The sequence below is a fragment of the Tursiops truncatus genome, chromosome 14 (genome assembly GCF_011762595.2).
Source record: "Tursiops truncatus isolate mTurTru1 chromosome 14, mTurTru1.mat.Y, whole genome shotgun sequence".
Classification (NCBI taxonomy): Eukaryota; Metazoa; Chordata; class Mammalia; order Artiodactyla; family Delphinidae; genus Tursiops; species Tursiops truncatus.
The window spans coordinates 77,377,362-77,403,004 of record NC_047047.1 but is presented as its reverse complement, the minus strand read 5'-3'; the positions used below and the strand labels follow the sequence as shown (position 1 = coordinate 77,403,004).

General features: G+C 51.2%; 1 protein-coding gene across 1 annotated transcript; it reads left to right on the top strand.

The window, feature by feature from the left end:
• The first annotated feature begins 1,946 nt into the window (after window positions 1-1,946).
• LOC141276368 (uncharacterized) lies at window positions 1,947-24,349 on the top strand. The gene is made up of 5 exons (XM_073791642.1): window positions 1,947-2,109; window positions 8,241-8,370; window positions 17,385-17,511; window positions 18,225-22,889; window positions 23,250-24,349. The coding sequence occupies exons 1-4, from the start codon at window positions 1,947-1,949 to the stop codon at window positions 19,137-19,139; spliced, it is 1,335 nt and encodes a 444-aa protein (XP_073647743.1). The 3' UTR covers window positions 19,140-22,889; window positions 23,250-24,349.
• The last annotated feature ends 1,294 nt before the right edge of the window (window positions 24,350-25,643 follow it).

The window sequence follows — 25,643 nt, the reverse complement described above, 5'->3', positions numbered from 1 at the left end:
ACACCATGGACACCCAGAGCCTGGTGGCTTTGCTCAGGGAAGTGCCTGAAATGGGCTTTAGAACCTAGAGGAAGAAAATGCTAGCCTGACCAGTGCCTCAGTTTCCCCATCTGCATACTGGACGAAATCATCTGGACGGTCTGTCCTACTTCCCTAAGGTGTTTTTTGTCTTTTATGATTTTGGTCAGTTCAAGACCTGTGGCCAAACAGACCACACCCCATGTACTCAGGCCCTAAATTCAGAGCTGATGGACCACCAATCCCCCTCAGGAGGGGCTCCAGTGTGGACGGAGCCAAACCAGCACAGTCGTCTTGGCTTTGTGCTGCGGTGCTCGGGCTCCTGGGGGGCAGACACCCTGGCGCCACTAGGCACTGAGCCCCCTCCACACAGAGCACCCCTCAGGGACAGACCCAGCCTGCCCTGTGGTGACCTTCCCACTGATGGCGTGGCCTGGCAGATGGCAGGCGCTGGGTAAGGTTTTTAGGGGCAGCGTCAGACACACGGGGAAAGGCTTTTATTAGAGAATTGGCTGCAGAGGAGTGAGGGTGGTGACAGGACCACAGGGAGGTCTTCTCTGGAACCCGGGCTCCACTTCCTCCCCCCATGGGATGTGCAGCCCCTCAGGTTGTCCTCGGGGAAGCCTGACTCCCCAGCTACGTAAACACTGTGATGTCTGTAGCCGGCACCGAGGGCTCTGCCAGGCCCGCCCCCCAAGAGGCTCCGGAGGCTCCAGCGATGCCACAGGATGCCCTGCCCCACCAGAAACAGGATACCCAGCTGGGGACCCCTGAGAGGAGACCAGGGCCAGGAAGTGCTTCTTCCTGCTGCAGGGACAGCTCAGTGACCTGGAAAGGTGTGGACTAGAGCGCTCGTGTTTCCACGGTGACATCACCTCTGGTGGGGACCCGAGGCTCAGCTCCTTGGACTCAATGAACTTGCACCGTCCACATGGTCGGCAGGGAGAACATGGTGGCTGATGCCTTTCTGCATCCAGACAGGCACATCTTGCATTATGGGTTCACCACTGGAAGAATTCCTAGAATCACAGGATCTCAGCTCAAGGATACCGAAAAAGAGAGAGGGATTCACTCCTCCACGTCGCAGGCCCGCTCTCTCCAGCCTTCCACGTGACAGGCTGGGATGGGAAGCTCGCTCTGTGTGAGGCCATGGTGTCACAGCTGGACCAATTCTAACTCTGTGTTGAAATGTGGACTCTTGTCATTCCCTCCACTGCTCCTCACATGCTCGCCCCCTAAACCAGATAAGTCTCTCTCTACTCCGTGAAGTCCTTCAGAAATGCACCCCACTGGGCTTTTCTCCAGGCACAGAGCCAGAGCCCCTCTACGCTTTAAAGTGACTTCAAGGACCTCCTCGTGCTCGTCACTTTTCTCTGAATATGCTCAAGCGATGAGAGACGGAACCCAGGACCGACGCAACGCTCTAAGTAGGATGTGGCTGGTGGGGAATGAAGCAGTGTCTTCACCTCCTTGGAACTGGACATCGGACCTCTATTAATGGAGCCGCAGGTGGCCTGAAGTGTGGGCAGCCGTCAAATCTTAGGAGCAGCTCAGCTGCCTTTCTACCTCAGCCTTCACGCCATTCCAGCCGTTAGGTCGTCCGCTTCTTTGACAATAATTGGCATCTTGAGCCCAAATCTGTGGCTTACCCTGTTAGCACCTCGTCGGCCCATCAGGATCCCCACCGCTCTCACCCTCCCAAATTGTTTTGTTTTTCACCTCGTGAAGGACAACGATTCTTTTTTTTTTCTTCTTCACTTTGTTTTGTTCTGTCTGGGCAGCACAGCTTGCGGGATCACAGGTCCCCAGCCAGGGATTGAACCCGGGCCCTGGCAGTGAAAGCGCCGAGCCCTGACAGCTCGGCCGCCAGGGAATTCCCAAGGACAGCGGTCCTGACCATCTGAGCTTGGGCCCATCTTTCCCGGGAGATGCGACAGCTTGTTGCCCCGGAGGAGTGGCCGCACTTCGCTGCAGAGCTGCCCGGGGCACCTCCAGGAGCTGCCCGAGGGGCCTGGGACCTCAGCCTCCTGGCCCGGGAGCCCAGCGTCCTGTGTAGGACGTGGATTCGGTTCTCTCGCTCTCCCTGTTCCCGTATGTTCCCTCTGCCTCTCCCCGCTCAGCGCCCCGTCCCTCCGGTCGCCCAGCCACTCATCAGGCAACACCTTGGGCCTTGCCCCCCACCTGTGCTCAGGGGCAGGGTAGGGCCTTTCTCTCCCTGTGTCATCTCTAAGGACGTGTCACAGGGAGGGGACACAAAGGCAGTGGCAACTCCTGGGACAGCGTGGAAAGCTGGAATCATAGACTTAGAATGGCGGGGGGGGTGGGGTGGCCGGGGTCATCCACTCAGCAGGGACTTAAGGACAGACCTGGGTCCTGATGCAAAACCGGGCTATGAAGGAACCGACAGGGACCAGGTATTCAGGACTGCTGTGCGCTCAGGCGTGCTGTGTCCCATACGAGTGTGCAAAGTCCGGGAGGTGGCAGCTGGGAGCAAACTCCTCCCACAGCGAGGGGTCCCTTCTTTTAAGGTTCACCCTCTGGGCTACACATGCCCCAGATGTCTCCCACCCAGTCCCGTGGGCCCGGATTTGAGAGAGCGGTGGTTTCATGGCGCCTGCTTTGCCATGGCTGCCATGTCTCTGCTTTCCCTCCTTTTAGAAAAGGACTGACTTCCTAGGCGGCATCCCTGCTAGCTCGCCAGCTATCCGGTGAGGCTCCCCTGCGCCCCCACGTCGCCTCCTGCAGCATTAAAAGCGATGATTGTTGAGGACTCTCACCACGTGGTGATGCTGACGCTTCCGACCTGGGGAACCTCTGCAGCTGAGTCAGGGGAGCCTCATCCAAGTCCCCCCACCTTCCCGCATGGGCTTCAAGTCAGAGGGCTGGGGTGTGCTGACCCGAGGCAGAGTCAGAACCAAAGGTCAGTTCGCCCAGAACCAGCTTGGGCTGCGTGGCCCTCAGCAGGCGGGAAGGACTTGGGGACTTGCCACCTCGAAAAAAGCCCTGTTAAATGAAAACTCCCTTTCATTTAACTAATGCAAACTAGAAGCTGGGGCCAATGATGGGCTATTGTCGCAGGGCTAGTTTTCCTGACTGAATAATAAAATTATGGGTACCTTTTAGTGAGTGCTTCTCTGAACAAGAGACTTGGACTCTTTTATCTGTCCCTGTTGAGCCCACATCTCTATAAAGCAGGCCGGACCACCTCCACTTTACAAGTAAGGAAATAGAGGCTCAGGGAAGGTTCAAAAAATGCCCGAGAGCCTCCCAACTGGTAAGTCTGGGCCTGAGTTTAGAACTTTGGTATCTGTTCTTTCTGCCCCACTGCTCTGCCCCCCTGGAAATAGTGCTGAAGAACATCCTTCCCCCTCCTACCTCTGCCCCGGCTGCCTGCCCACCAGGGCCTAAAGTCAGGCCCCCTCCCTTTGCGGGGCCGGGCCAGGAGGGTAACGGGAGCCCTGCGGGGTGGAGGCAGGATGGCCGCCTACATGCACTCAGGCCAGAGATCAAACAGGACAGCGTCGGAGCTGCCACGTGTAAATCACCCCTCAGAGAGGGGCAGTTCCAGTGACCAGCGAGCTCAGAGATTCCCACAGACATCCAACACCACCCTCGGGTCCTCGCTGCCTCCCCTCGGGGGGTGCCTGGGAACCCAGACACCGAGCCCTCCCAGGCTTCATCCCGCCATCTAGGATCTCCTGCGGCAGAGCTTTGGATCCACTCCCCACAGTAATTAACACTCGCGCGCAGCCTGTGAAATGGTGGAGGGTGACCGACCTCAGATCCAAAACCTGCAGCTACTTCCTGGCTGTGTGATGTGAGACCGCACATCGCAAGTTAAATAACCACACTTTGTAACACAGGGACGGAAAGAATGGCGTTGAGCTGTGGTCTGGGGATGGGCTGGGACGGCGTGCGGAGCCCACTGACGCACGGTTGGCACCTAGAAGAGGCGAGGCCCTTCCCCACGCCGGCCTTCCAGGAAGGTTTTCACAGCTGTCACCCCTTGAAACGTCCTAACCCTCGGATAATAGGCAGGATTGTCTCTGCGCCTTGAGGAATTCGGTTCCACGATTAAGCCGAGGTTGCTTGGCTTTAAGTGTCAGTCTTAGGACTTGAACCTGGCACCACCGGACCCCCAATTACCTTTTCTTTTCCTGCTCATGTGTTACCTTGGCTGTAAGAGATTTATGCCTAAGATTACCCATAAACTTCGAATAATTTTTCCCTATACAGTGATAGCGTTGGTCGTGATGCCTAATACTTTGAATTCCCTCCCTGTTTTGAGAGACCGGAGACCAAGCAGTTTTGCAAAGATGCTCTGCAGAAGTGAAGCGCATCCTCGGAAGGGGTCCATCAGTGCCACTCACGCCTGTTGACCGTTGGTGTCTGTTCGGGGTCCCTCGGAAAAGCTGGGGGTTGTCACCTTCTCTGGGCCTTTTGGTGATGTTCTGCGGCTGCAGGTTGGGCGTCGAAATGACAGCACAAATAACCCCCTCCTTGGTCTTCACCCCTCCCATCCAGCTCCAGCAGCTCTGGATCCTGTGGGAACCGGAGCTGAGACCCCTGCCCTGGGGAAGCCGGGGTCCCCAGTGGACCCCTCATCACCCCCGGGGCCTGCTTCTCGTCTTCCAGCGCCACGGGCAGTAACCCCTCGTCCTGTGAAGGCTGAAGAGGGAGAAATGTCACATGAAAGGTGCCCGAGGAGGCCTGGCCAGCGTCAGGCCCCCGATGGCAGGTGCCAGGTGGTTAGCATTAAGGCAGTGCCGGGGGGGTGGGGGGCGGCAGTGGCTGGGCTGGGGGTTTGCTGGGAAAGAGCTGGTGCGGACGCTAACGGCCCCCTCGGCCTGTGGATCCTCGTCTTTCCTTCCTTCCGCCTGCCCTCGGCCTCACGCTGCCTTAAGTGACAAGGTTCTCACGTGCACTGTCCCAAAGGCTCCCTAACCGGGCCTGTGGCCTCCACTTGGCCACCGTGCTGTTCCCCTAACACAGTCTGAGCTCGTGCCCCTCCCGTGGCCTCCAGCCTCCCCGGCCAGGCACCAAAGGCCTGAAGGTCCAGCCTCCCCTCTCCCCAGCACACGCCATCCTCCAACCCCGCGGAAACGTCCACAATATTTGTGTTTGTGGCACTTAGCACGTTACACGATCAGGTGGAAGGAACGTGTCTCCAGCGTGGCCGGGAGCAGCCCGGGCGCACCGCAGCCCTACAGCAGCGTGAGGGGGGGCACCGTCCTCTCCTGGGGCAGCAATTTTTTTTTTTTTTTGCGCTACGCGGGCCTCTCACTGCTGTGGCCTCTCCCGTTGCGGAACACAGGCTCCAGATGCGCAGGCTCAGCGGCCATGGCTCACGGGGCCCAGCCGCTCCGCGGCATGTGGGATCTTCCCGGACCGGGGCACGAACCCGCGTCCCCCGCATCGGCAGGCAGACTCTCAACCACTGCGCCACCAGGGAAGCCCTGCCAGCAATTTCTTGAATCAGGCAGAAGCCCCAGAAGAAGGTGTGAGTCAGGATTGCTGAGCGTGGAGGGAAGGGCCTTGGTAATTAGTGTTAGGATATATCGGTTTGAGGATCCCTTGTCCCCCCGTAAATGTATAGAACGTTAAAGATTCAATTAATCCCTGAGCACTTACGAAGTTCCCTTATTCTATTTTCCTTCCTTTGAAACGTGTTGGACATTGTCAGAAATATGAAGTAAAAAACAAATAAAAAATAACATGCCCCACTGGGCTGCCTGTGCCCCCTCCTTGGGGTGAAGCTCCTCTCATCCGGATTTCTCCCCGGTCCGTGCACTGGGAGCCGCCCTCGGGCCAGCAGCCGCCTCTTCTTCATCTTTATGTCCCCAGAACCTTGCTCACAGTCTGCACGTAGCCCATGGCCAGTGCTTGTTGAATGGATGAGCTGATCTTCAAAACCAAGATGGATTATTTCTTCTAATAAACTGCAGTGAATATCACCATGCCTTTGACCGTCGGGGTGGATTGACCAGTCCTACTGCTTGATTCGTCCACGTTTTAACCAGACCTTGTCGTTGCATCCCAGCACCTGCCTATGAGCTTTGAAGGCTCCAGCCCAGCCTGGTCGCACCACGTGCTCTGCACCCTGGAGTGTGAGCCACGAGGGGCTTCCACCTTTGGGTTAAGTTGAACGAGAGTGAAAATGATTGTGCTCTCAGCCTCTCTCTCTTTTCCTTAATAAGAGAGGAAACGTTACCAAGGGCAAGGTCTTCAAAAGGCCACTTCGCCAACCCCAAATTGACTTGAAAGCACACAAGCTTTCGCTGGAGGCCAGGGGTGGTATGTTTCTTATTACGCCAGTGACCCTCACCCTGAAAACCCTTTGTAGATGGGCCTTTTTTCTAGACAACCTACTGATGAGCAAATGATCTAACAGATTTCACACCACATAAATTTAAGCCTAATAAATACCTTCAAATTCAGAGCTCCTGACTCTGGGTTCAGAGAGGTAGTCCCTTCACAAAAGCAATCATGTAGACAATTAATAAACCCACACACAGCCCTGGGAAAGAGTGAGTTCTGCTCCTGTCCCCCGATCCCCTGTCCCGAACCAAACTCCCAACGATTAACTCCGAGAAATGTGGATTTACCCTGGGGCCCCTTATTGGGACAGAAGGCGTGTCCCTGGTAAGGTCCACTTGGCTGTAAACATATAGTGCCCTGTCCAGTACATTAGCCACTGGCCACATGTGGTTCTTTCAAATTTACATTTATACGAATTAAAATGTAAAATTCTATCGTTTAATTGCCTTGGCCACATGTTGTTAGTAGCTACTGAATTACAGCACAGGATAGAATGTCTGTCATCACAGAAAGCTCGATTGGACAGCGCTGGCCTATCATGCAGGCAAAACCTCTCGGGGCCCAAATTGCTTCTGCTTTGTCTCAATTATCGGTCACCATACCCCCCCGGGACTGGTTTATTCCATTCGTTTAGGTAAGCAAAATGAGGTGAAGTTCATACTGAGGGAAAATGTAGAATAAAAGAAAAAAATCTTAATGAGAAAAAAAAAAAAAAGAACTTTGTTTTAAATCTGCTGATGAGCTCATCTTCTTTCAACTCTTTGCTATTTTGGGCGGCGTATTTACAGCTTTGGGGATGAATAATCTCGATTATTCAGGGCCAGAAAATAAAATCTGCTTTCTCATACCAGTAAGACAATTGCTCTGTCTGAATTAACCAGGTGATTGCTCTGACTGTTTGTCCTTAAGCTGCTAAGGGCAAGTACATATCTACCAGTGGCAGTGAGGGCCTTGGAGATCCCTGAGGTCCACAACCTCATGTAGGTTGAGGTGGGAGGGGTGGGAGTGGGGCGTGGCAAAAGCAGGAGTGGGAGGGCTTATCCGTGGCCACATGGCCACCCTGTGGCAGAGCCAGTCCTCCTGACTCCTTCCCAGCTCATTCTCCTTCGTGAGTCTCATACCACCTCTCTTGGGATGTTTACGCCTTGGTTCAACAAGCTATAAAATGGGGAAAGACTTGCCCTTGTCTGGCAGAAGGCGCTACTTCAGTGCCAAGCCAAACCGGAAACTTGTAGGGCCACAGAGGTCCTGGGAGGTATGGCCGTAGATCTAAATGGCAGGTCATCCCCAAAGCGGGCCTTCTCAGCTTCTACACTGGGAAGTGGGCTTTTCCTCCTAAGACGAGGGATTTCCCAAACATGAGAAGCGGGTTTAGATGAGGGAAAGCCCAAAAGAATGACAAACGGTCAGCAGCCTTCAACCACAGATGAAGTTACCGGCTTACAAAACTGCGTCCCGGGCGTCCCGTGTGACTCCAGACCTCTGGATCTTCCTGTTTAACATCTTTTTTGGGGGGCATTTTAATGGCACCTCAAACTTATTAAACTTACCCCAAAACGAAACTGGTAGTCACCCTTCTCAAATCTGACCCTCCCCAGTATTCACCAGGTCAGCGAATAGACCATCATTGTCTCGGTTAAACAAGCCCAAAGTCCTGGCATCATCCTCGACCCCTCACCATCCCTTGGCTAACTGTGTCACTGCCCTGTTTTCAATTCTTTAATGACTTCCGTTGACCTTAAGAGAAAGTCAAAGCTCCTTTATTAACTTGGAACCCTTACATAGGCTGCCCCTTCCTCTCGCTGGTCTCCCCTCTCTCTATCCTTCCTCTCTCTTCCTCCATTTCAGATACATTCTTTGGCATCTGTCAGTCTCTCTCAACTCCATGCTCCTTTCTCCCATAGAGACTTTGCAGTTTCCTCTTTCTGAATCCCTCCTGGGGTGCCAGGCCTTGGCCCATGAACTCTACTCACACTTCCCATCTCAGCTCAAGCATTACTTCCTCAAGGGCATCTTCCATGCCCTCTCGTCAAGGTCAGATCCCAAGTACAGGTTCTCAGAGCACCATGGACCTCTCCTTCAGAGCCTGCATTGCAGCTGCAATGTCTCATTTATTCGTGTGATAACTAGACAAGCATCTTTCACCCTCACTAGATTGTAAGCCCCATGCTGACAGGGATCACGCCTGTGTGTTCACAGAGAACCCCTGGCCCAGCATAGAAGAAGCACTCTACAATACTGAATGAATGAATGAGTGAGTGAGTGAATGAATGAATGAGCTCCACTGTGGAGTAGGTCATGGCTGGGTTTGAATCTTGGTTCCAGTATTTCCTCAGTTGTGTGAACCTGAGCAGGTCATTTAATCCCTCTGAGACTCACTTTCCTAATATGTAGAAGAAGAACCTAATATTTCCTAAAAGGAACTTAGGGCAAATGAAATGATGGTGAGAGCACGCCTAAAACAGCCAGTATGTCTGGCACACAGTAGGTACTCAAGCAGTGGTTGTGGTCATCATCTAAACCTTCCCATTGGAAGACTGAGTATCCTACTTAATATCCTTTAAGGTTTCTTTTTTTTTTGGTTTAAATTGGCCTGTGTGTCTGCTGTTTGCAACCAAAAAATCCTATAGGGGGGCTTCCCTGGTGGCGCAGTGGTTGAGAGTCCGCCTGCCGATGCAGGGGATGCGGGTTCGTGCCCCGGTCCGGGAAGATCCCACATGCCGCGGCGCGGCTGTTCCCGTGAGCCATGGCCGCTGAGCCTGCGCATCTGGAGCCTGTGCTCCGCAACGGGAGAGGCCACAGCAGTGAGAGGCCCGCGTACCGCAAAAAAAAAAAAAAAAAAAAAATCCTATAGGGAATGTAGCTGTAGTCCAGACTAACAAAATAAAATCATCAAGTTCCAAGTTGATGCCTATATTACTTCTTTCTAATATTTTTTAGTACAAACATTAAGTCAATCAATTCTATGAGCATGTCAACCTTCAGAGGCATGTACTATCATTATCCCTATCTTACCTAGTGAAAACTGAGACACAGCAAAGCTAAGTAACTTGTCTGAGGTCACACAGCTAATAAGTACCAGAGACAGGACTCGGACCCAAGCTGCCTTGCGTTTAACTCTTGTACTCTGCTACTTTATCTATATTTTGAAGAATTAACCCCAAAGCAATTAAAGGTAAATAAACAAAATGCTTGAAGCGTGTTACATAGACCACTCCCTCCACTCCCATCACCTCCACCAAGATCCAAATTACGTAAAAAACCCCAAACACATGTATACTTATCACATACATAGAAAAAAGACATGAAAGAAATAAACCAAAACAATGATTATCTCTGAGTGATAGGATCATACATAGTTAAAAAAATTTTTTTCTTCACCAATTTTCAACACTATAAAATGTATTACCGTTATAATGTAAAGAAACAAACTTTCCCAAAAGTAACTGAATTTCTGAGTAGTAAAAAAAGAAGAAAGAGAGAACGATATCAAAAAGTACCACTGTATTCAAAATCCAAACAGAAAAGGAAGAGAAGGGAGTATGACATGGCCATTCTCCCCAAAGCTTTGCTAGATGAGGCCCATCTTTGTGGACCTGCCTGACAGCTGAAATTCTCATTTTTCAGGCAAAGCTCTCAGAATTTTCAGTAATAAATAACCTTGGGCCACAATTAGCCCACTCAATATTGGATAATATTAGGTAGTAGTTGAGCATTAATTAGGTGCCTGGGAAAAGCCCTCACTGGGAGGCAGAGGATACCTGGGCTCTAGCCTGAGCTTGGCTGTCCCCTCATCATGTGCCTTGGAAAATCTCTAGTGTCTTCATTTGACAAAAGGGAGTGGTTCTGTCTGCTTCATCACCTTTTGATCTGCTGTGAGTTGCAAGAAAGACAGCAAACCCTCACTATTGTAAGCGCTTCACATAGATGAACTCATTAAGCTTCAGGACAGCCCAGCAAGTTAGAAATTATTATCATCCCCATTGTACAGACGAGGAAAATGAGGCATAGAGCAGCTAAAGAACCTGCCCTGGGTCACATGATTGATAAACATAGAGCCAGAACTCAAATCCAGGCAATCTGGCTGTCTAGTGAATTGTATGTGGTTGTAACCACTATGCCGCGGGACAGCTCTGCGCTTTGAATGAGATTCAATTCAGGAAAGAGCTTGGAGTAGTTCAAAACACTAAAACAACAACAACAACAACAAAAAAAAACAAAGCAAGCAGTTAGTTTCGGGTCATTTTAAAGGAAATGGCTTCTTGGTTTGGGGCAATGTTTTAGAATGGTGAGTGATTAGGAAATAGGTATAAACCTAGGAAAGGCTGCACATAAATAAAACATTTCCACCTCTCATTGGGGAAAAAAAAAATGTTTCCACTAAGAACACAGGAGATTCCCCAAACAGGAAGAGAGACGCCTTACTCAATAAACTGGTGATTTGGTGTTTATGTGTCCTGCTCCAGTAATCTGCCATTCAGACAGCAGAGAGATCATGTAATTAGACTTATGAAAATTGCTTGGGCAAAGCAACCTTGAAACTTCCTCCCTCTCTCCATGAATCAGTGTGTCCGTCAATGCATCAGTTGACCAGAAATTTGGTGCAAGTCCTATGCTGGACCCATACTCCCAAGTTGAGTTAGTTGCCTTTATGGGAATTGAATATTGTCTTCAAGCCTCCTTGGTGGAAAAGACCTAACAAGGTCACCTGGCTCACCCCTTTCCCCACTTACCCTCTTCTACCTAAACTATCGTCAACAGATGAGGTGAGGTTCTCTTTGCAGGGACCTCCAGCAAAGAGGAGTATCTGGCCTCCCCCTGGGAAGCCCTCATCAAAATGTTTAGGGCCTGTGGAAGAGCTGCAGCAGAGGCCAGCTTATCAAGGTGGGATTTATTTACTTACTGTCCAAATCATTTCACATCAGATTGGCTTGTTGCTCTCTCAGCTCATGGGCTGGAGAGCGGAGGTGACAGATCACTCCATTGCTTACTTAAGCAACCATAAACAGGACTTGAAAGAAGGGCGTTTGCTGCATGCAGCTCATCTTTGGAGAATCTGACATGCATCAAGTTGATGGCAACCTTCTGCTCATTATCTCGAAAGGTCTTTTCTATTTTTTTTCTTTTTCTGTTCCCAGAGGAAGGCATTTTCCTTAGAAAATTCACTAGCTTTACTCCAAAGAGAGCAGTAGAATAATGTGGATCTAAGCCAGAAAGTGGTGTCCAGTCCCAATGGCCTGGGGCTGCTGAAGGTTTTCTTTCCTACCTATGGGGACTTAAGGGCAGGAGGCAGCTCCCCAGATTTTGTGGCACTTTTAAGTTTATCAGTTTGCCAACACCCCTTGAACTTTAAAGGTGCCTTTGATTATCCACCATTTGGGGTGCAATAGGATTAAGTTGTAATGAAGTTAGAATGTCTAAATAAAGGTTGATCTCTATGATATATATACAGGAGTAACACATTCTGAATTTCATGGCATAATTTCAGTATAAAGTATTTTGTTCTTCTTCTCACTGCCCTCCCCCCTCCAACACCCTCTTTCTCCTCCAAATAAGGGAGTAAATGGGATGTCGACTACTCATACCAAGCCAAGTGCCACACTTGGCATTGGGCTTTTAGAAATGACATTATTTAATTAAATTATCATAAGAACCCTACGCGATTTGCTTATCATTACAGGTGGGGACACGGAAGCTGAGACAGGCTATGTCTTTTAGCTTGTTTAGCTACACTGACACGGTTAGTCCTGCTGTTGGGTTTCAAGCCCAGGTCTCGTGATGCCAAAATCCAGATGCCTTCTTTTGCTGCCGTCGTACCCGCCAGACCTTGGGGACTGGTTAGTGGTCAGAGAGGTGAAGTCTGGTCACCAGAGGCACATGCAGGCATCAGAGGGGTGTGTGGGGGAGTGTCTGACATACAAGAAGCTAGAGGATTATGAGACACAAAAATTTAAAAATATGCTGAGAGAAATTACTGAGGATATGACATTAAAATCTAGAGGAGAAGGTAAAGTAAATAATACGATCAAGCAGGAAATAGAAACCATTACCCAATACTTGATCCAGCGACAGTTCTCACCGGGACTCTTTTCCCATTGACCGGATCTAGAGGTGAGGTCAAAGACACACAACCAGTAGCACTGAACAAGTAGCATATGTGCGTCACTTAACATCTTTCTAGAACCAACAAGTATTATCTTAATGTTATAACATCCACCTTTGGAGGATGATAAGCTCTTTCGGTTAAGAAAAAATAGAGGCCAGTGCAGTATCCACGCTCACACCAGTGTCCACGGGTACGTGATGTCAGAAGCCACGCGCTTCCCTGGCTGGAGCCCAGTGGAGAGTCCCGGGATGTCCTCTCCTACAGGCTCCCTGGGAGGCAAAGCAGACAGGTGCCTACCAGGCCCTCAGCTGCCCTGTTGTGTGACATTATATAGGATGCCATTTAACAGGTTGTACAGACCTTCCTGGGGTCCTGGGGACCATGCCATTTCCTCTACATCCTCATGTCTGGGGTGATGCAAAGAGTGCAAATTATTCCACAGTCTGAAGACTCCACAGCGAGTGGGGGCTGTGGGAATTAGATGCCCGAGGCAGGGTATGATCTCATCAGCTATTAGCCCTCTCTCACCTTAGTAAATGTCATCAATGTCTTCTCAGACCTGGACATTTTGAATGAAAAATGTCTCCTTGTTCATCCGCTTCCAACCGGGTACAAAGGACGGTGCAAACAGTTTGGCGGCTCCTCAGTTAAACATAGAATTACCATATGACCCACCAACTCCACTCCTAGGTCTCCACCAAAAGAACTGAAAACAGGTGTTCCGACAAAACTTGCACACATTCACAGCAGCATTAGTCATAGCAGCCAAAATGTTCATCAGCTGATGAATGGATAAACAAAATGTGGTCTATCCATATAACGGAATATTATTCAGCCACGAAACAGAAGGAAGTACACGCTTTGCCATGGGTGAACCTTGACGATATTACGACAGGTGAAAGGGAAGGACACGAAAGGTCACATGGTGTATGATTCCATTGATGTGAATTGTCCCAGAATAGCCAAATCCACAGAGATGGAAAGTAGATTAGTGGTTGTCAGGACTGGGGGGAGAGAGAGGAGAGTGGGGAGTGGCTGCTTAACGGGTACGAGGCTTCCTTTTGGGGTGATGAGAGTGTGCTGGACACAGATAGTAGTGATGGCTGTACAACATTGTGCGTGTGCTAAATGCCACTGAATTGGACACTTTAAAATGGTTAAAATGATCAATTTTATGTCATGTGAATTTTACCACATTATTTGTTAAAAAGGATATAGCAATGAACCTCTATAATACTCCAGTGTCATGTTGGCGAATTGTTTTTTTTTTTTAATTGAAGTATAGTTGATTTACAATGCTGTGTTACTTTCAGGTGTACAGCAAAATGAATCAGTTATACGTATATCTATTCTTTTTCAGATTCTTTTCCCATATAGCTTATTACGGAGTATTGGGTAGAGCTCCCTGGGCTGTACAGGAGGTCCCTGTTTATCTGTTTTACATACAGTAGTGTGTATATGTTAATCCCAACCTCCTAATTTATCCCTCCCTCCCCCACTTTCCCCTTTGGTAACCATACATTCGTTTTCCATGTCTGTGAGTCTATTTCTGTTTTGTAAATAAGTTCATTTGTCTCATTTTTTAATATTTCACATATAAGTGTTATCATATGCTATTTGTCTCTCTCTGTCCGAATGCTGTTTTCTGAATCTGAACGGAGCCTTCTCCTCGGATGATAAGATGGAAAGATGTCTTGCCTCACGGCTCTGCCAGGTACCAGCCCCAGGCAGGATCCCCACTCCCCAGGCCCCCGGCACACACAGCCTGTGCGTATCCGCCTGCCCACCAGTAGGGTCTCCAGGCCGCTAGACAAAGACCCTTTCTTTTCCCATGGTCAGGAGGAGTGGAGGGGGCACAGTGGATGCATAAACATGGGAAGGAAGGCAGGCCGCCTGAAAGCTTCCAAAAGCCCCTTTCTGACAAGTGAAAAATGTTGGTGACTTTAAGTCACAGGCCAGGCTTTTAACAACCCTCGGCATATTTATTTAACCCAGTAAATACGTTTATTAGCAAGGCCGCCTCCTTTGTAGAGCAGGTAATGGATTCCCCATATGTTTCTGCTTTGCAGACCGGGGCAGGGCGGCCGACACCTAGCCAGCCTCCTCCAGCCTCCGAGGCAGAGGCCGAGTGTGTTGCCGCTTTACGGCCTGGCCCGGCCGCGTGTGTAATTACGCTCACTCCCAGAGAGAAGGAAACCCCGGGCTGTGGCCTTAACTAGCCCCACGTTGCACGACCGAAGGGCATGTCTCGCAGGAGGGACGAGAGAGGTAATAAAGCTTTCGCGTTATTAACTTTTTCCTTCTGAAAAGAAGCCTGAAAAATGCCATCGCACCACATTAAAGGGCTTACGCGAGAGCGGCCACCGCCTAATGAGGGGCTGGGATCCGGGGCCACATGCGAGGGCTCAGGGCCGCTTGGAATGGAACCTTGATGTCGTGCCAGCCCGGGGGGCACGGGTGCGAGGCGGGGCGGGGGTCGGGCTGAGGTTTGCACCTGACTTGCGGGGCGCGGGCCCAGACGGGCGGGGTGTCACCCAGGGCAGGCAGAGCCGAGCCTTCACCTCTCTGCCCCGGGAGCGGGTGTCAGGTCTGAACAAGCATCGCTGCTTCCCTGGAAGACCTTCGGACGCCGTGCGGGAGGTGACATGGCAGCAGGCTGGTGTGATCAGAGTGACGGGTGTCAGAGCAGGTGTGGAAAGCACCGAGCACTCAGACCGAAGGCGTGATGGGCTGTGTCGGGGCCGAGGCCCCCCAGGGAGCACAATGTGGCCGCCGGGACCTCCAGGGTGAACTGCGGTGTCGCCAGAGGAGCCTCCTGCAGTCTTTTTCCCAGATCCCGGCCATCTCACCCACGGGCCAATGAAAGGATTTTGAACTGTTTTCATTTGTTATGATGGTTTGACAGGGGGTGACATTTCCTCCCTGGGCGTTCCAGTGAAGTCCAGTGGTCACAAGAATCCGTTATGGGGCAGCGGAAGGATATCGCCAGGAGCGATGACAGCCAGATTTGGCGCTGAGAGCTTGTCTTGCAAGTCTGGTGACCCTGGGTGGGCCCCTCTGCTCTCAGGCTTTGACTGGTTGACTCTGAGCTGCCCCGTCCACACTGTGAGACTGTGTGCGTGTGCGGATGGGGGCTGGAAGGGGCGGGGGGAGCCAGGCAGAAGTCAGCAGAGTGAGAACCTTTCCTCCCCAGCCTCTCCCACATCCTCCCACTGACCTAAGGACTCAGCCATCCTTCGGTAAGAAGAAAAGCAGGCAAAGCTCTGGGTTTGGAGGAGGGAGAAGAGCTTGTCTAGACCCTAGAATTTGTCTCGTGGTGCAGAACCTCCCTCTGGTCCTCTGATCTGTTGGACCATCTTGCAGGCAGCTCACCGGGCCAGGTCCAGGGAGACTTCTCTAGCCCTACTCCCTGGAAATCTGTGTCTCCTCTCTGAGAGCTCCTGGGGACAGGCGGCAGCCTTTCTATCTTCTTGCCCACCCTAGTACTGAGTTCATGTTCCCACCAAAAATAGACCCTGATCTAGAACTCCTGGGTCCAGTTGCACAGGTTGGGAACTGACCAATTCCTGGAGGTTGCAGGGATTCCTATAGACTATGCTGCCTATGTGATGGAGTCACCCTAGAGTCGGGGACACTGAGGCCCAGGGGGGTTTGACTCAATAGGTATTGAATTTACCTTTGCAATTAATAAAGCACTTTTGTATGCCTTATCTTATTCAACTCTCTTTGTGGGAGCAGGCAGACATTAAGAATTCCACTTATGGGTAAAGGACCACACAGGGGAAGAGACTGGCCCAATGGCACATAGCCAGGCATGGGAGTGGCAGGAACAGGGCCTGAGTCTCCAGATACCTTGTCCAGTTCTCTGGTCACAAGACCATGGGCTTCCCATGAGGCCAACCTGCTCACTGTCTCTCCTTTGCAGGTGAAGGGTCTTCAGGCATCTCTGTATCATCCATACCTGGGTATCCCTGGGAGACAGCTGCTCTGATAAACCTCACGAGGTCATTCTGGGTTCCAATTCCAGCTCTGCTAGCTGACAGCAAGCTACTTGACTCCATTCATTCATTCATCATTCATCATTCATTCCATAAGTATCTACTGGGTGCCTGCTGTGTGGCGGGCGTGAATCTAGGCACTGGGGATACCGTAGTAAACCACACATCCACAGACCCCTGCAGTCAGCGCTCCACAGCTGGGCCTTCCAGGCGTGTCCTCCATCTGCCCATTCTCCTTGTGCTTTGCAGGCGCAGCTATGCTGTGACCTCTCCCCGGGGAGCAGAGGCGGAGGTCAGATTCTCTCCCTGGGCAGAGCCTCAACCCTTGGGAGCAGGCACGGGAGGCGTGGGAAAGCTACCCATTCATCCCTGTGCTTGTATTTCCTGGTCTGGGGTGGCTAAGCATTGTCATGCTTGAGCTGGTGATAATATATTCTACTGCGAAGTGCTCGTAACATCCGTGCTCGTCTTGGTGAATGATTTTCCCTGATACGCAGAGCATTTCCTATACCATTCACCGAGAGTTGTTTATTTATAGGGTCACTGAAGGAAGGGAGATGCCAGTTTCCTCATATGTGAAATGGGGGTGGGGCAGACTTCGGAAGAGTGTTTCATCCATAGAGAGATTATAATCACGCTATTAAAATGTCTGTGAATGACCTCAAACAGGGCTCAGCGCCTAGGAGGCAATGAGAAGAAAATGCTACCAATTTGCATGTTTGTTATTACTGGAGGCACCGAATTCCGTGCATGGAAGGAACGTGTCTTTGCTTGCACAAGATTCCATGCCTGCCAAACTTACTCCTGTCATTTGTTCAGAGGGGACTTTGCAGGTCTAGAATAGAGAGTCTTGGTGGTCTTAAGATAAACCACCTCCTCTGCGAGGCGAAGGCACAGCAAAACTCCAGGCCTCATTAGTTTAAAACAGTCCCTGTCTCTTCCAGGAAGCTTTTCTACATTCAAAAGGGAGAAATCGGAAAAGGCACGCTGAGGCTTCCGGGCTGGAATTCTCTGAGGCAGCAGCTGTTTGCATGTTTGCCCATCAAAGGCTGCATGTCGGGACAGCTGAGGGTTGGGAGATAAAAAGAACTTGTGGGTAGCAGGGAATCAGTGAACGCACAGAATGGCTTCTGAGAATCATGCTTGAGAAGAAAAATATTACAGGCGAATGTGAAGGATGACTTTTCCCTCCAAAAAATCGGCTCATGCTGAGACTTGATCTGAATCACTTAGAAGCAGGAGAAGGTGATGCTTCTGGAAACATTAAAGGGGTTTTTGTTTTCACTCTCAAGAACACCAGGGAGGGCTTCCCCGGTGGCGCAGTGGTTGAGAGTCCACCTGCCGATGCAGGGGACACGGGTTCGTGGCCCGGTCTGGGAAGATCCCACATGCTGCGGAGCAGCTGGGCCCATGAGCCATGGCCACTGAGCCTGCACGTCTGGAGCCTGTGCTCCGCAACGGGAGAGGCCACGATAGTGAGAGGCCCACGTACCGCAAAAAGAAAAAAAAAAAAAAAAGAACACCAGGGAATGATTACAACTTCCTTTCACGTCATAACGACAACGAATATTTATTGATTGTCATCCTCACTTTATAGTTGAGGTGACTGAGGCTCATCACGTTTCAGTATGAGGACCATGGAGTCAAACTACTTGGGTTCAAATCCCAGCTCTACCACTGTTAACTACAGGTGATTCTGGGAAAGTTATTTATTCTCTGTGCATCAGTTTCCCCATCTGTAAAATGGGGATAATAAATCATACGGGGGTGTTGTAGAGGCTTAGAACAGTGTCTGGCAACAGAGTCAGCACCAGGTAAATGTGACTGATGATAATGGTGAGGATGATGGTGGTGAGGACAACGATGATGGTGGTGAGGACAGTGATGATGGTGATGAGGACAGTGATGATGATGGTGGTGAGGACAGTGATGATGGTGGTGAGGACAGCGATGATGGTGGTGAGGACAGTGATGATGGTGATGAGGACAGTGATGATGATGATGGTGAGGACAGTGATGATGGTGATGAGGACAGCGATGATGATGGTGGTGAGGACAGCGATGATGGTGGTGATGAGGACAGCGATGATGGTGGTGAGGACAACGATGATGGTGGTGAGGACAGTGATGATGGTGGTGAGGACAGCGATGATGATGGTGAGGACAGTGATGATGATGGTGGTGAGGACAGCGATGATGATGGTGGTGAGGACAGTGATGATGGTGGTGAGGACAGTGATGATGATGGTGGTGAGGACAGTGATGATGGTGGTGAGGACAGTGATGATGGTGATGAGGACAGTGATGATGGTGAGGACAGTGATGATGACGGTGAGGACAGTGATGATGGTGGTGAGGACAGTGATGATGGTGGTGAGGACAGTGATGATGGTGGTGAGGACAGCGATGATGGTGATGAGGACAGTGATGATGGTGGTGAGGACAGCGATGATGGTGATGAGGACAGCGATGATGGTGATGAGGACAGTGATGATGATGGTGATGAGGACAGTGATGATGGTGGTGGTGAGGACAGCGATGATGGTGGTGAGGACAGCGATGATGGTGATGGTGATGCTCAAGGCCTCATGGCTGGAAAGCAGTGGAGTCAGGTTCTGAACCTGACACTGCCGGCTTGTGTTGCTTCCACTCCCCCTACACTGTCCTACACTTTAGCAAAGGGCACTGGAGAATATTAAGCAGAAATAGCTCAGACTAAATTGAAAGCAAAATGTTAAAAAGCAACTTGCTTTACCACTTGCATTTCAGGGGAGCGACATCAGCTCATCAGCAGGAATGTTGGTGGCAGTGGCCCTTGATCGGGGCCTGAGGCTCTGTATCATTCATTTGAAATTTTTAAAAAAAAGAAAACATAGGATTTGAAAAGCCCCACAACAGCTTCTCAGCTCACAGAACCCTCTACTAAGGTAAACTTTTTTTGTATTTTTCTTTTGTGGGGCAGTTTTCTCAACTGCCTTTCCCACCTCTTTGCTCTGTTCATTCTGTTCCCTGTCCCTGTAACTCCTCTATCTCTGAGTCCATCCTTCAAGATCCAGCTCAAGCCCCACCTCCTCCAGGAAGCCTTCCCTGACCACCTGGTCCACAGGGATGGCCTCCCCCACTGTATCTGGGTACCCACTTGGCCAGGAGCACGCACTCTGTGTGAAGTGGGACTCCTTTGCACGTGTGCATTAAGTCCTTTCCTGGAAACTGTACCCAGGACTGGAGACCTGCCCCATGTCCCCTTGTATTTTTTATTGTATTTTGTTTTGACTGTGGGTCATCCTTATTTAATTTTGATAAATCCACATCTCCATATGCTCCTTGAGGCCTGGAGTCTTGAAACTTACCTTCTATTCTCACCGTTGTAGGTGACGGCATCTTATCACAGTGCCCAGATCAGGGAGACACATTCAATCATTCAGTCTTCCGATGACCAAACAAGCAGGGGCTCAAGACCTACCTCGTGCAGGCTCTAGGGGAACAGAGATGAGGGAGCCAGTTTCGTTGGGGCAGGTGGTGCCTGGTAGGAGAGTCAGCTCTAACACAAATAATTTCAACATGCTGAGTCGTGGGGCAGAGGTAGGTGTTTGGCAGCAGCGAATTCTGGCCAGGATGTGGGAGAGCTGGTGTGAATTTGTTGTCAGAAAAGTAGGGAAGGAGGCCTCAGGTAAGGGAACAGCTGGTGCAAGTGTATTTTGGCCTTTCAGGAGCCTAATAGGATTAGGCGGTGATAAACTGGAGGATGTGCTTGGACAAAGAACGGGCAAGAGGGCCTCAGAGGATTTGGTCAAATAACTCTAGGTGTTGGACTGGGTTTCAGGATTTTCGGCAGGGTGTGTAGTAAGACGTGTGTTTTAGAACATAGGTTAGAGTCTGCTTCCACCGTTAATCTGATTTGATAAGTGCAGAAGCCTCTGCTGACAGCCAATATCTGAATGTGAGCGAGTAGCAGGCTGATGAAACACTCCCTAGGCAGTGACAAGAGCATATGATGCGGACGCAGCTTGATTTGAAATGGCTATCTGTGTCCTGTTCTGGGAGCGAGACCCCATTTTGTGCCCCTCCGTCCTCCCAGGAAGCTGTCTGTCCTGGCGTAAACTCCACCTCCAGTACTTTTGTGCTTGCAAACCCCTGCTCTCGTCCACCACAGGCGGCTCACAGCTTTCAGCAGAGGATTACTTAGAAAAATAAGTTAATGACTGTCCTCAGAGCAGGCGAGTCTTGCTGGAAGAAGCAGGCATGCCCAGAATTCATTTCCCTCGAGTCTGATGGGGGTGGGTTGAGAACACGCGTTGCAAATTCCAGTCTAGGAAAAAAAGAAAGAACTCTTCACCCAGTCAAAGCAGCGTCATTAGGACTAACGTGTGGGGACAGAGCATCGTTTAAAAATATAAAAGCAGCTGTGAGCATCTTCTGAGCGTGGCAGGGTATCTGGGTGGCAGACCCACCTGTGGAAATGAGGATGGGCTGTCGGCTGTGTTGTTCTTGGGGTTAACGGATCCGGGGTCCCGCAGGAAACGGCTGGGGCTCCAGTGTGGAGGTGGAATGGGGAGACAGGAATGGGGTGGGGAAGGGAGGTGGGGAGTAGGGAAGGGACAGAGGGAGGGCAGAGGACAGGCTTGCTGGCTCTTTTTAGTCAACACCAGAGACCACCAACGGACCCCAGCTCCGGCTGGCTTCCTGCTCCTTGCCCCAGGCCAGCCCCTCTTATGCTCTCCTAAGGACTCTGAAGGCGTCTATACTCATTTATTCACTCAACACACACTTGATGTCCCGAACTTCCCACAGGACTAACAGAATAGAATGACACAAACCTCTTTTTGCCAAATGCTCTCTCTGAAACCTGCAAAGTCTGTTAGGGACACCAATTGCTATGAAAAAAAACATAGAGAGAAACACAAGTCGGGGGAGTATGTTGCTAACTTACAGCCTGTCCCTGTCCTGGAAAAGCCCCAGGACATCAAGGTGACTGAATCAGCTGGTGTTCTGGGACCAACCAGGACGACCCAGGACAGGCACGTGTGGAAGGAAGAAGACAAAGATGGGTGGGGCTTCCCTGGTGGCGCAGTGGTTGAGAGTCCGCCTGCCGATGCAGGGGACACGGGTTTGTGACCCGGTCCAGGAGGATCCCACATGCCACGGAGCGGCTGGGCCCGTGAGCCATGGCCGCTGAGCCTGCGTGTCCGGAGCCTGTGCTCCGCAATGGGAGAGGCTACAGCAGTGAGAGGCCCGCGTACCGCAATATATATATATATATATATATATATGTAAAATAAAAAAGAGGACAAGGATGGGAAAACAGCCACGCCCTGCTTGCCCTGAGCCGGCCTTCACACGCATTGTTTCTCATCTTTAAACTAACCCAGGTGATTGCTGCTCTATGCAGGTGGTGGGACAAGGTATCAGATCCCGCCCCACTTGTGGAGACGACTTTGCAAATGTCAGGGTTATGTTTTACTTGTAAGAGGTCAATTATTTTCAAATAGAAGAAAATTGAGGCTCAGAGAGATTGATTTCCTAAGTCATAGCTAGTGAGTGGCAGGGTTGAGATCTTGAACCCTCTGGTCTGACTCTGGCCCACGTTTCTCTCCACTGTTCCATGAAGAAAGGGCTGCCTGGATTGCGCCAGAAGGTAAGCTTAGGGGTGCGGGGGAGATTAAGCTGAGGGCGCCCCGGGGCAGCCGGAAGTCTGGCCCGGAAGGCCTGCAGAAGGCTTTGCTGGGGATGCAGCAGGCATGGGGATTTCCAGGCCCCGCTGGAAAGGAAGACCTTAACCAAAGTGTGGGTTCCGGCAGTCCCCTGAGTCTCATGAGGCCCCGTGTCCTTCCTCCCTGGCCCGGCCGGAGACTCTGCTTCCGAAACCGGGAGCTCCTGAGGGATAACAGCCGGGAATCGTCTGCCGAGAGTTGTACACAGAGAGAGGAAAACAGAGGTAGAACTGGACATGGTGTAAACAGATGACTCAATGCTTTCCCTGGTCTTCTCCTCAGGGCTGGCTGACCCGACTGCCTGGTGGGAGGCCTCAGCCCTGGAGAAGAACCGCTGAGATGTTGCCTCTCCTGCTGGAGATCTGGTTCTGAGGTTCTCTTGCATCCCCGCCCCTTATCTAGGCTCCCTGGAATTGGGGCCGAGTTCACTGGGGCTGCCTCTCACTGACCCTCACCTACATCCCACATCCCCCCTGCAGCTCTGTCACCAGCTGCTTCACAGGTAACATGGAGGCTACCAGCAGGGCCCGGCTTCTTAACCTCCTCTGGACCTTTTCACCTATTTCACTGCAAATCCATGCTTTCAGATCTGGCACGTGGATCTGACCACACACTGATCAACCTGGGGTCCCTCTGTGGCTGCGGCTCCAGGGTACAACCTCAGCTCCATTTTCTACGGTCAGGAGCCATCTGGCCTGGCTCCTCCTAGAGCCCATGTTATAGCCCAGCGCCTCCCATGTACGTATGTAATCTTCGGTGGTAAATATTTTTTACCTACTGTTACTCTTTTGAAAGTCTTTGGGAAGTGGAAAATGAGGATGCGGGAGGGCATCACAGGAAACCTGTGTCAGAGATGGTAGTTTCCCTGATCGTGAAGGGCCTTTTGTGCCACACGAAGGAAGTTTGGAAGTGCTCCTATAGGCAATGGGGAGCCACCAAAGGCTTCGGAGCCAGGAAAAGTGTGCAGAGAGATAAGTAATAAGCGTATCAATGGTTTCTTTCACTGATGATTATAACAGAGTGCTAGGAAACAGATCTTTAAACACCTCCCTCTGAACTTAAACCAATAAAGCTATTCTTGTGGCCTCTTTCTTGCAGGGAGGATTTGAGGTGGCCTTCTCCGAGCAATGTACCTGAACGTGCACTGTGGTGACTGTCCCAGGACTCTGCGGTGTGTTGCATCGAGTCCAGGGCATCGGGAGAAATTGTCAGAACCGCCACCACCATTATTCCTCGGGGACGCAGAATACGCAAAACAGACAAGGGTCCAGTTCTGGCTCTGCTGTTTGCTGGAGGTGACCTTGGGAAATCCCGGTGTCTCCCTGAGCCTCAGCGTCTGCATTTGTAGAGTGGGGATGACGACGCCTGCACAGAGATGCTGTATATGCACAGATACACACGCCGTACATGAAGCCGTTGGGATATAGCGGGAGCCAGTAGGAGCTACTGGCCATCAATCCCCATTCCACAGTGACAGCTAGAGGCTGGGAGAAAAGCCATACACACAACATCAAAAAAAAAATTCCTTGGGGGGAAAAAAAAAAGAGAGAGAAGAGACAGGAGCATTGGAGAGGAAGAAAGGAATTAGTGCTGTCAACAGCAGGTCAGTTTGTCTTAAAACCTTTCAAATTGTGGAAAGAACTGAGAAATGTATTTCCTGGGGCAGGAGGCAGGGGGCTGAGGGGGCCTTGTGCCGACTGCCTGCACGGGCAGCTGAGGGAACATTCCAGAGGGAGGGGAGCCTGGTGTTTGGGAAGCCTTGACAAAGAGGTGAGCCAGTGGCCACGGGCTACAGCCCTACTGCGAGCAGGCAGGGTGAGCCCAGGAAATGGGGGCAGAAGAGGCGAGAGAGACGCGATGCAGCGTGGACGAACCTTGAACACACTACGCTCAGTGAAAGAGGCCGGACGCCAGAGAACGCATGGCGTGGGACTCCACTGATAGGAAATGTCCAGGAGGGTCAATTCCACAGAGACAGAAAGTGGATTAGCGGTAGCCTAGGTGAGGGGGTTTGGAGAGAGATGCGGAGTGACTGCTAACGCGTGTGGGGTTTGTTTTGGGGGTGATGTTCGAAATTGATTGCAGGGCTGTTTGCATAACTCTGCGAATGTACTAAAAACCACTGAGTCATGTATTTTAAGCGTGTGGATCGTATCGTATGTGTATCACATCTCAATAAAACTGTTATTAAAAAAAAAAAGGAAAGAGACTCACGGGAAAGACATACACCACTTTGTGTATTTGTCTTAGAGACACAGCAGGTTCAAGGAAAAAAGCTCCAGGACATTGTCAAGCCCAACTGCCCACTTTCCAGAACAGGCGGTTGAGCCCCAGCCATGCTGGGTGACTCGCTCGTGGCCCCAAAGCAGAGGGAAGGGCAGGACTACATACCAGCCCTCCTGTGTGCCAGGCCCACCCGTGCTGGTGCTTTACATAGTCACCTACGCAACAGAACAGTTCAAGCCACACCATCCCGCGCAGTGTTTGTCACGCGAGAAATGACCTTAAAATTCAGGTGGCTCTGTTGGTTTAAATCTCCGTATCTCCCAGGAGAGTTTTGGCTGTAGTACAGTAAAAAAACAACCCTAAAACCCATCTTAGGCTTCTTCCTCCTAAACGCTCTAGCATAGATGGGTGTTAGGGCCCAGGGCCAATGGTGACGGAGCCAGAACAAAAGGCCCCCGGGCTGAGGCGAAGAGAGCTGTTCGTGTAATTTGGGGCATGACGTCTAAACGGGCCTTCAGAGATACCTCGGCTGAATCTACTTGGAAATATGTGGTGTGTGAAGCCCAGAGGGGGGAGACGGTTTCCCCAGGGTCACACAGCAAGTCAGCAGTGGTGGAGCTGAGTTAAGAACCAGGCCTTTGGACCCTCCATCCAGTGCTCTTTCCATGGCACCCTGTGGCCGTCTTCAGGCCCAAAGGGGACAGGGAAGGAGGGCGGGGGCTGCTGGCTGTGCTGGGAAGGTGGAGGGGCTCCAAACACCCCAGGCCGGGGGACCAGGGGCCCCATGCTCAAGGGAAGGGCAGTCCGTGGGAGACAGAGGAAGAGCTCTAGGGGGGAAACGGATGGAGGGGAGAGGAGTCCAAGAGGCTGGGTCCCTCTGAGCTCTCTGGTTCCTAAAGGATGGTCCCGCCTTTGGGACCGTGGAAGGGAGGCTGCCGATAAAAACCCGAGCGGCACGTCACCTTAGACCTGCTCGGGGGGTGACTGCCACTGCTTCTGGATGGTTCTGCTCAACTTTCCCACCTCAGAGAAGGAAGGGGAGGTGCTGTCCCACGACCAGGCACGGCTTGGGGGTAGGTTGGCTCTGACCTGGGTCCCAGTCTTCGTCCTGCTTCTGACTCACCGTGACACCTTAGACAAGTTCTCGCTCTGCACTGGGCCCTGGTCTTATCAGGGGTAAAATGAGAGTACGTCTCATGCCCGTTTTTCTGAGCGCTGAGGGTCAGCTGGGACCACGTCTGTGAAATCTGTGCCCTGCTCTGTTGT